The sequence below is a fragment of the Excalfactoria chinensis genome, chromosome 1, assembly GCF_039878825.1.
Source record: "Excalfactoria chinensis isolate bCotChi1 chromosome 1, bCotChi1.hap2, whole genome shotgun sequence".
Taxonomy (NCBI): Eukaryota; Metazoa; Chordata; class Aves; order Galliformes; family Phasianidae; genus Excalfactoria; species Excalfactoria chinensis.
Window position 1 is genome coordinate 163473244 of NC_092825.1, and position 11327 is coordinate 163484570.

Genomic DNA, 11327 nt, shown 5'->3' on the forward strand with positions numbered 1-11327 from the left:
CATTTAGCTGATTTCAGTTTGGTTACCCACAGAACAGGCTCAGGACTTGCAGTCAAAACACAAAGTAGTTGTACATTAAATACCTCTGTTTCCTAAGATGTGAGAGGATGCAAAAACACATAAAGCTGCTGCAGACATTTCTGGTACCGTGTACATGCAGCAGAGGTGGTTTTTATGGCTGGACATTACAACATGTGATTCCAGTCACAACCTTAGTTCTGTATCTGCATTAATTTACCAAACCTTGTTATTGTCATGCTAACAAATACCCCCGGTCTAAATGTCTCCTGTATGTAGGAAGGAAGCTCACTCAAATCCCCTAAAAATTAAGGCCTCCGTGAAAAAACTCACTTGCAGATGTTTACGCAGTGTGAGCACTCCCTTACACAGAAAGTGCGTGAGTGAAACTAAGATTGCATTTATAATTCTGGTTAATTAGCAGTGACTGACATGACTTTTGAAGACTGAATTGATAGAAAGAAAGCAGTCTCTTAAAGTAGAGTCAATTATAAAAGTGCATGTTTTCAACTAACCCTTAATGAGGATGCTGCTGTGTTGAAGTGTTTTGTCTGAAGGTTCCTATTCAGGGTAGAACTGTGTAACTTTTGGTGCACGTCCGTGGAAAGAACATGAAAGCAAGCAGTGTTTTTTAGTCTAAGACTCAGTAATGTTGGCTACATACCTCTGGCATGGAACTGACTTCGTGCACTTGTCCGATAAGTTTACAGTAGGACTGAAAAAGCAACAGCAGCTGGAAGTGGAGTTTATATAATCTCTGGCACAGTTCCAATTGCTAGGGGGAGAGTTACAGAAGAAATAATTAATAAGGATCTGTAAGTCAGGATAGTTTTTAATAACCAATAAGACACATTTGAGACAGTTTAGTTCTTCAAAAAGTGTTATTTTACAAAAGTATGACCATATACTATTTCAGGAACCAAGTAATGCTTGTTTTTCTGCAGATAAATCATATAAGACACTGAAAGTTAAAGTCACAGTAGCTCTCAAGTAGCATGTCAGCACCAATCTCAAAGCAGTTTGTATGGGTTAGCTTCACTGACACCACTGCAGCTGGAAAGCAAAGGCAGGGTATGGGAGAAATGACTTGGACTTATAGAACAAAAAGCTCTTCAAAGTATCAGGTGGCCAAAGGCCACATCTGGGGGGATGGAAATCCAAGACAGAAGCAAAGAAGTGTCTGTCCACAGAGGCCAAAGCTCCTGCCCGCTTCTCTGAGAGGAGAGGAAGAAACAAATAAACCCAGCCTGGAGTGGGGCAGAGGAAATGCCAGCTTTGCAGCTTCAACTTCAGCTCATGGATTTTCCAGCATCTTAATGAAACCATACAGCAGGTGGACAGAATTTAATGTGTACGAGGATGCTATAATACTAGCTTCTATAATTTATTCTCCCAGACAAGCACAAACTGTTCTGTGAAGCCTGATTTGTTTCTTCCATAGTACTGTGCAGCACAACACAAAAGGTGTGTCGGACACAGCCAAGTAACAAGAAACAGGCACGTGTGCCAGAGACACCAAGCTAACATGCTGGTGGTGCTGCTATGTGTGTGTGTCACCAGGAGGGGATATCTCACAACTCCACAGATGGATGGAGGAGGGGAGGAATATTTCATCTTTGGCAAATTACAGAAGTGAAAATTCTGCAAGTGCATGTCTGGACGCTTCCAGTCCTCTACAGGAAAGACTTGGAGTCTTCAAACCACATTTGGTTTGTCATCTCCACAGGCAGAGTGACCAGGCTCGGTGATCTTTCTACTGACTTGGGGGAATGACAGCAGAGCTTCATGCCAAACATGGCAGGAAAGAAGATTCTATTAATGCCTTTGCTTCCTTTATGGACTTCACATGCTTGGCTACCAGCATGTACTTCAGCTACTTACTCAACTGAGGTCAGTGCGAATGTCAGCACAAATACTAAGAAAAGGTACTTTAAAAACATTGTAAGCATTAATTTGTCTGTTTACATATTCATAGAATTCATAGAATTACCCAGGTTGGAAAAGACCTTGAAGATCATCAAGTCCAACCGCAGCCTATGGTTCAATATGTGAGTGCCAGGGTTTCACGCACATCCTTAGCATTTTAGTTCTAAAATTTGTTTACAAGCCCAAGAGCTGAGGTCAAAAAGAGCACTTGGACAGCAAATCTCACCTTTGTCATCAGGTAAGGGTGGGCACCAACTGCTAAGCTATGAACAGTCAACCAAGGGCACTGTCAAAACTGGGCAGAGCTGGTGTCCCTGCCCATCCCATGGGAGGTGATGGAGGAAAGTGGGAGCTGGGGGGAGCACTGAGTGGTGGGGGTCAACCTGGCGCCACACATCTGTGGTGGGTCAAAGGAAAGGAACGGCTGTGCAACCTGCTCAGCCAGAAGTGAATTATGGGCATGGTACGGACAAGACCCACTGTTTTGAATGATAAGGTAGAGCATTAGGGATGCTGTCTGTTCATTAAACTTGCTCAGTGATCATTCTCTGCAACTGCAACTGAGGCCACACAGCGCTGCCAAACTTGCATCTATGTTACAAAGCTTCCTCCTCCCACAAGGAAGGCTGACTTTTCAGATACAATCTCCTGGGAAAATTCTCTGTCTTCTGGCCACTCCTGAGCCACAGTTGAGCATGGAAGCTGGGGAAGGTGCCAACAGTGCACCAGTAATGCCAGCCCAGGAGGCCCACTTGCTCCCTGCTGGTTCAGTAGCATGGACACAGCAGGTCCTCCAGAAGGGATCAAATTCACCCTGTCCAAATTTGGGAGAACTGGTAAATCTATCTGGCAGGTAAACACAAGTAATCTTCAAGTTGTCAGGGAGGTAGAAATTAACTCAAAACCAGTACATGGCCTAACATAATAAGGAAAAGGAAATCTCATGATAGCTTGGCATGTAATACACCATTTTCTGGTCTTTGGGGCACAATAATTCAGTGCTACTCTGCTGGCTGCTAACCTGAATTAAGACAAACTAAGGTTGAACTGAAGGCTCAAATCTGACTAATTTAGTATGAAGTTATCGTTATCAAAGAACTCAATTTTTTTCCTCCTGACCTAAAAGTATTCACCAATATAGAAACAAAAACAATTTTAATCAACTGCCAACTGTAATTTATAGTTTATCACACAGAATAATTGAAAATCATGAATTTAAAAGATTTTTTATAAGAACTGATCTTCCACTGCAGCGTATGATAACCATTGGAAGACTCCATTTTCAAAAAGCTACGTAAAGGACAACATGAAATAGCATATGAAAGTGTCAGAATTTTGGCACGGTATTTTTAGATTTCACAAAACACATTTTAGTAAATGATTTTAGTCACTGCATGTAGAACCACATATTTTATAAGAAAATCACAACAGAAAAGGAAAACATGCTTAGAAGTACAACAGTAAAATTGGGGTGTATTAGTCCATCTAGAGATGGACGGAGAATATGAAAGAACTTCAACTTACTGCAAGAGATTCCATTTGCTACACAGCAAGCATGGCACAGGAGAAAAGGAAAGGAAAGAAAGTATAGTGTCAGTGTAATGCATGCAATAGGAAGCACAGCCCATCTGTAACAGCATAACTTGTCAGCTCTATTAGCAATGCTTGCCTTGGTAACTGGCTGGAAATGTTACATACGACATGCACAGCACTCAATAAAATCAAGCTCTGAATTCTAATAGTAAATTACAGTCTGGTAGTTTACAGGCTAAATATCCTCCTCAGTTAGACCTTCATATTTATTAGTTTTGATTTATCCCGCTCAGCAGTACAGGAGCTCACAGTGAATTTGGGTTAGGAAATTCTAGAAACAGCACTTTTATTTACATTTTCTTTTCTTAATATTGTGAAGAGCTCACATTGCAAAGTACTCAAACATTATGCAGGGTTTTCAAGCGATTAACTGTACTGAATTTCTATTTATTTATTTATTTATTTATTAGAAATATTTTCTTACTTAGGAATACTTCTATTTTTGGATGTAATAGATTGAAAGAAATTTGGAGGATAAGCTGTTGGGTTTATTACTTGGCACGCTACAATGGAAACATTTTACACTTAACTTGATCTAACACAATCATAAGAAAAAAACACATGGAAAATGCCAGTTTGGTCTGACTGCATGGCAGGGCCACTTGTTCAGATCTGCATTCCCTTCTCTCACCAGTCATGATTCACTGATCTGTAATCTTGGAGCTATTAAAACGTCAGTGTAAGCCTTGATGCAAAGTAATAAAAACTCTAATTTACCCATATTAGCATTTCAAAGATTAAGGACCAACGCCTCAGAAATAATTTTCTCTTCTCCAAAAAGAAGCGCTCATCTTTTCTCTATCAACAACCACATTCACATTTTGTGCATGTTTAGTGCAGGTCTCCATATTTGTGTTATATTCTTGTGACATTTTAGATGAACAGAATGACGATGTCAGTGTTGTAGCCAACAAAGCACAGTGACGTCTGCCCAGCTGCAGCCTGTACGTATGCACAAAACATTAATAAACTTCTGAAATTCTTACTAAAATGATTTACCTTCGGTAAATCAGTACAAAGTCACCAAATAGGGACAGCTCAAATAATGCTACCTTTGTATGGCCACACAAAGTACTTCAGTCCGGCTCCTTTCCACGGGCTTTACAATTAAAAACGTATGAAAAGTATCACACAAAATCTTGCACTAACCTTCAACAAAACCATGACAAGCTCAGCTTTATCCTTCTGCAGTGCTTAATTAAAAGCCTTCCTTTATATCCTGGCTTCCATGCAGCTCATGAAAATTAAGTTTTGTAAAGCAGCGCTTCAGATAGGAAGAGGACATGAGCAGACAGAGCACCGTGCTCTATGTGTGCCCATTTCTGTTATTAAAATCTTGTCTGCCTCTCTCTCAGGCTCCTCTGATTCTCAGCATGCCATGCCAACAAGTTTCTCGTGGACTTATGAAAAACAGTGAATCCAGATATAGCCTCTAATTTGCCATGGAAGTGACTTCCAAGAAGATGAGGGAAAGCAGAAATTAAGTGAATTCCATGGGTGGGCAGCGGGCAGGAGGTGCGAACCGGGATTTCATCTTATATGTAAAGCCCTCCTTCACCAGAAGAAAGCATGCAGATCTTTCAAGGAGTATTATAAAATGTCCCTGAAGTACTCGTTCAACTCAACATGACTCCAATCCCACGATTGTAGCTTTTCTTTCTCACTCCTTAAGCACAGAAAAATGAAATAATATCCCTTGGAAGTTGAGTAGGTAATTTTTTGACTAAATGACATTTTTTTTGGTCTCCAGTACTGTGGATCTGGGCAGAATGGTCCTGGCTTTCACTTTTCTCCACAGTTTATAGTTTAACGCCTATTGTAAGGGAACTGTGATAGAAAATACCCAATTAATGGCTTTGTCGGCTGTATCTCTCTCTTTGCCCTCAAGAAGCCCCACAGGCAGTACTGTGTCCAGCACAGGAAGAATGTGGAGCTGTTGGAATGGGTTCAGTGAAGGGTCATGAAGATGATCAAAGGGATGGAGCACCTCTCCTATGAAGAAAAGCTGAGGGAGTTGGGCTTATTCAGCTTGGTGAAGAGAAGGCTCTTGGGAGATCGCATGTAGATTAAAGGGACCTTATAATTAGGAGAGAGACCAATTTTTTACATAATCTGATAGTAATAGGAGAAGATGGGATGGTTTTAAACTACAAGAGGGGAGATTTTGGTTAGATGTTAGGAGAAAATTCGTCACTTAGATGTTAGGAGGAAATTCGTCACTATGAGGGTGCTAAGGCACTGAAACAGGCGGCCAGAGAAGTAGCAGATGCCCCATCGAAGGAGTGGTTCAAGGCCTGACGGGATGGGATCCCAGGCAGCCTGATCTAGTAGGAAGAACCCATGGGAGGGGATTGGAACTGGATGGTTTTTAAGGTCTCTTCCAAGCCAAGCCATTCCATCATTTCATGATTCTATGACTATACAACAAAAATATCACTAGCTAAGAAGCATCCTCAGCTCCCACTCAAACAGCAAGACTTTGATTTACTACTGGAAGAAGAATTACTTTTCTGTACTATTAGCAGAACAGAAGATAGATCTGATAGATAGATAGATAGATAGATAGATAGATAGATAGATAGATAGATAGATAGTGATCTAATCTTTAGATCACTGGCTTTCCTTGTTTTTTCAAGGAATCATTTTTACATACTATAAACAGACAAAAGTTACACAGTTATTTCTTAAGACATTAAAACTTTGATAGCAACATAGCCTTCAGTCATTTAATGACACAGGAGAGTCCCATCACAACAAAATAGTTGCCTTGTGTGAGAGTTTTTAATTGCAAGTGCATTTTATTGGGATATTCTATGTGATTTGAAACAGCAGACAAAAGCTTTTCCTCACAAACTGGAAAGTTAATGTATATATGAATGTATATGTATCAGAGAGAAAAAGAGAAACATAATATATAGTTTTGCTTTCTTCAGCATCCGCTGGTCTAGAAGGACAGCAGAAATTATTCCACCTGGAGGAAGCCTAAACCAAGCCATGGTCCACTAGAAAAGCTGACCACAAGAGCCAAACTGAGTTTATTGCGAGTCCATGGATCTGTCCAACAGTGGTCAGATAGTATAAAGAACCTGAAATTCCTAATCTAATTTCCAAACAACCATCTAATTTAAGAATGAGATTCACCCTGCCTTTAGGTGTACTGTGACTCAGTTTAACTCCAGATTACTATGGTATCAAGATGTAGAACTTCAGCCCGGAGTCACTGAACCTTCAGCCACAGGAAAACCCACAGCAAAAGACACATTCTCAACTTTTTCAGCAAAGTGTTAAGGGATGCAGTGTGTTTTAAATATCCATTCACAGCTTGAGTTTGTACAGCCCACACATTAGATTGGGATCTTTTAATGAGCAAGTTTTAAGGAAAGCGTATACTGACTTTGGACTTGCAGAGTAAGCTGAATGTCTCATTAGGAGATGAACACTTATTTGAATTAGCTACTAATAATTGACTATAAAAACTGAATTTTCCGTGCATCTCTTTTCAAAAATAGAAATAAAAACAAACCAAAAACACCCCAAACCAGTCTTTGGCTGGATAAAAACTAAAAATCCCCATTTGGTAGGGAGGAAGAGCGTACCAGTAGATTTACTCATCTCTTACAAGTGGACAGACAGCATAATGGTATGTGCAGTTAATCTGTCAATAAACCAACTCCTCTCTGCTTAAGATTCGGCAGCATCGAATGACTGAATGTAGCATTGTAGCTTATAAATCAGAGACATGGACCAATCATGCAATCTATTGCAAGAATAAGGGGTGGAGAGGCATTCTGGGACATTCAGCTGTTATATTTGCGAGCTTCAGTAGCTGACCTTTACAACTTCTATTTCAAGCTTCTTTAATATCTGAAGAAGGAATTTTTGCCTTTGCCTATTTTCAGCAACAGTAACAATAGTCAACAAATCATGTGCAATTATTTTGAACTAAGATCTGATTAGGGAAACCAGTGCCAAGTGAATTGCGCATGCAGGCAAGCATAACCCATTTAAGCCAGTTGTGACGCAACCCTGATGGCAACACTGAATCTGGTCTTACGTCTGTCTTGTCTGCAGGTTGGATTATCTTCACCTCAAGCTTTTTTCAAAGGGGGGGTTCAGAGAATCCTGGATTTCTGCACTCCATAGAACAAGGTATTGCTTTTTTTCCATGCGATTATTTCTGAATCTTTTCAGAAGTAGCCTGGTTTCATGTTTGGCCATTTGTGTTTAGCTAGGCAATGTTTTATCTCAGAAGTTTTAAGCAGGATTTCAGGCCTTAGTCAAACCATCATCAAGTCTAAGAGTTAAGACAGGTTCCCTAATGTAAGATAGATGTTTTTTTCATGGTAGATTCTTAGGCCTTCCAGGCTAAGGGAGAACAGGAAAGGAAAGGCATGAAAAAAACATACCTGTCAATCTAAGAATCGCATATCCTATTCCTTTTCTAATGACATTTCTCCAGCTTCCATGGACTCTTTTCCCCATTACTCTTTTTTAGAATAAACAGAATGGATTATTATATACAAGAAAACTCCCTTGGGAAGAGCTGTTTTCCATTGACAGGTAAGTTGAGAGTGGGAAGAAAGAAATACGTCCATTGATCCAACGACCATTCTGTCAACTTCCAAGGGATAATGTATTTTGGGCTGAAAGAACAATGCTGGGATAGATCAAGGATTCTTGCAGGAGTGAGAAACCTTTCTTTTCAGTCTGCTTGATAAGCAGTAAGAATACTGACTCTGGTTTCAGATTTAAATCTGAGAAAAAGAACACCTAATTAAAAAATAATAATAATAAACACGCAAATGGAAGATATTGATTAGCTTCTAGAAGCACTTAGACCATTTATATGTGAGCTCAGTTCATACTTTACTCCTTCAACTCAGTATTCTCTCTGCTGTATTTTTTCAAACAATAAAGTAAGCAGATGATCAACAGGAGGTCTGACCTTCCGTCCCGTTTTTTGGGTTACCAAAATAGGGATGAAGAGTATGAACAAACTGTGTACAGTAACATACGTAACACCTACTACCTGAAGCCACTGTTTGGAGTGTTGTGTACCAGCGGGCAGAGACCTTCCACAGACAGCCCAGTTGTTGTGCCTCTCCATGTATACCTTATCTCCCTCCCCTGATCTACTTGGCAGGAGAGGTAGCAGTACATGTTCCAGGCCCCCCCTTTTGTAGATGTGAGAATAACTCACTTATGACATCCCAGCACACCGTCACAGAGACAGCATCTTCTTTAAGTGCATAGGAAGGCGTGTGCAACTTTTGCTGATGCCAGCACCAGATGGGGGAAGACAGAACAGTATTCCCACCACCTATGATTATAGCCAGAGGATTTATTAGCAAACTATATTTGCTAATAAAATCAAGGAAGCCAAAATGCAGGGATGGCAAGGATTTGGGATTATTGAGCAGTGGCACAAAATCAAACCAAACCAAAGAAACAAATGCAACTGAGGTCAAACTGGAAGATAAAATACATAGAGATGGAATGAGAGGTTAAAATAAAAACAGAAGAGAATAAAATGAATTCGGGGAGAAGATAAATCAAAACCAGTATGACCAGAAAACAATGTCTTTCATAGAAAAAAAAGAAAGAAAAAAAGAGTTCTGAAAATGTCACTATAACCTTTCATAAGCTATAGTACATGCAAATAGGAGATGTTATTTTTTTCTACATGCTGTTGCTGTTTCTTGACTTTGGCAAATTCTCTTCATCCTCCTCCTTTCTCAATTTCCTCATTCCTCTTCCTCCAAAAGAGAAAAAAACCCTACAAAATAACAGCTCCCAACTCATTCTACACCACAAAGACACCACCTGTTTCTTATAGGTAGTATATCAGATCATAGGCACAGCCACTGGATCTTTCTTAACTGGGATTAATATACTAAGTATATATATAAGTGTATATATATATATATATATAACAAGCGTGTGCGTATATATATATATATACACTATATATATATATATATATATATATATATATATATATATATATATATATACACATATATATATATATACGCACACGCTTGTTTGTAAACGCTTGTGACTAGACGTGATAGAAGAGCTATTTTGCTATAAATATTTTCCTAGAGAATAAATAATTTAATTGGTCATTTTTACAGTCATTATTTCATAACTGCTAATTTAAGTGGATTTCAACCAGATAAGTCTTTCTGTTTTGTTGGCTGAGTCTGTAACAGCTGCAGACAAAATGGGAAGCATATTACATCGGGACTGATTTTCAGAGACGGTGTGCTGTGGGAAAATGACTTGTCTGAAATGGATGGCACACACAACCTAGGCAGGGTTAACTCTGCTTCCTTGTCTAGAATAGGAAGGCATTAAGTATTGCCTCTGAAAACCTGTCATTTCCTTTGGCCAGGACTGAGGCAACAACAGTTCCTCTGCATCTTCAGTGTGAAAACTGGATTATGCCAAAGCCCATCAGTGAGAGATGGGGGAAGTACACCACGACCTTGTGGATCTGAGAACAAGATATATCACATGTCACTTTAGAGGAGTGAAATAATTTTTCTCACTCATTACCTTTTCTTCTGAGTCCCCTGGTTGGCAGGTGATCACTCCATCTCGTGAGCCCCCGGCAAATGTTGCTTTGCAGTTTGCAAGCCACTGTTTTCAGAAAGAAATTAAAAGAAGATGTGAATAAGGCCCTTAGATTGATTTGCATAATGGCAGCAGTATTTTAGTTACATAGCACATAAAGAAAATATTGCAATTTAGATTTTTATTCACACAGACAATTTGCTTTGAGTACAATTTAAACAACTGCAATTTTGCATTCTGTTAGTAGTGTTAATACTGGAATTGCGTAAAATAAGAAAAAGAAAGAATTATTTACTAACTAGGAGAAAGGAATAATTATTATTAAACATGCTGATGTTTCTAAAATTAAAGGAATTAATATATCTTAAGTTCTGGTTCATATGTTCAGGAAGAAACATGAAATGAATCCAGTATCAGAAATACACTTTTTTATTGAATGTTAAACAATGCAGCACTACCTGCTCCTGACATAGTGTCAATATAGACATAGAAAAACAAGAAGAATAGCACAAAGCACAATCCAGCATACCGAGAGGGTTGCTTCCTTTCTGTTGTTGTACGTGTCCAGGTATTCCTGCAGTTCTAGGACACTGAACTTCAGTTTTTCAAGAAGGCCACAAGACAGAAGCTGGAGAAATGAAATAAAAAAGACTAGCAAATGTCACTATAAAAGCATAAAAACACTATCAGAACAGGAAATACAGTAAATACCTTGCAAAATAATACTTAGGTTTATAGATACCAATAATGAAAATTACTTCATTTTATGCTTATGAAAAAAGTAGATAAATAGAAGACTATACTGAGAGCTTACTAGCAACTGGTGCACCTATGATAATTTGGACTTGAAGTTGTGTTCTAACAGCTTCACAAAGAACATTTTCCCTAGACCAAAAACACTGCACGAAGCTCAGCTGGTTAATCTCTACAGCTCCCTAATGATATAAAGCACAGTGCTTTGCGGTCACAGAAGGCAGCCAAAAGCAGGTCTAAGATCACGTTTCAGAAGAAATGCTCCTGTGTGAGGTCACACTGTCCTGAAGCTTTTGGGCAAACATGGACCAGAATGAAAACAATAAGAAGGGTCACCTCAATTACTAACATATGAGGGCTGCTCTGAGAGTAATGCCTCCTATTTTCTGATGTTGGCCCATGACATCAGAGGTGGATGTTGGTGATTCGGCAGTTGCAGTTGAACCTTCTCACCAACA

General features: G+C 39.3%; 1 protein-coding gene across 4 annotated transcripts in view; it reads right to left on the minus strand.

Moving 5' to 3' along the window:
- Window positions 1–11327, minus strand: part of FRY (FRY microtubule binding protein) — a 235717-nt gene that overhangs the window by 2802 nt on the left and 221588 nt on the right. For 3 of the 4 annotated variants that reach the window (XM_072361601.1, XM_072361602.1, XM_072361599.1), the window contains 4 exons: window positions 10646–10744; window positions 10099–10182; window positions 3469–3486; window positions 683–793 (listed from right to left, as the gene is read on the minus strand). In XM_072361601.1, the coding sequence (XP_072217702.1) occupies window positions 683–793; window positions 3469–3486; window positions 10099–10182; window positions 10646–10744 (312 nt within the window). The remainder of the gene's footprint in view (window positions 1–682; window positions 794–3468; window positions 3487–10098; window positions 10183–10645; window positions 10745–11327) is intronic. The other variant, XM_072361600.1, reaches the window with a different exon arrangement.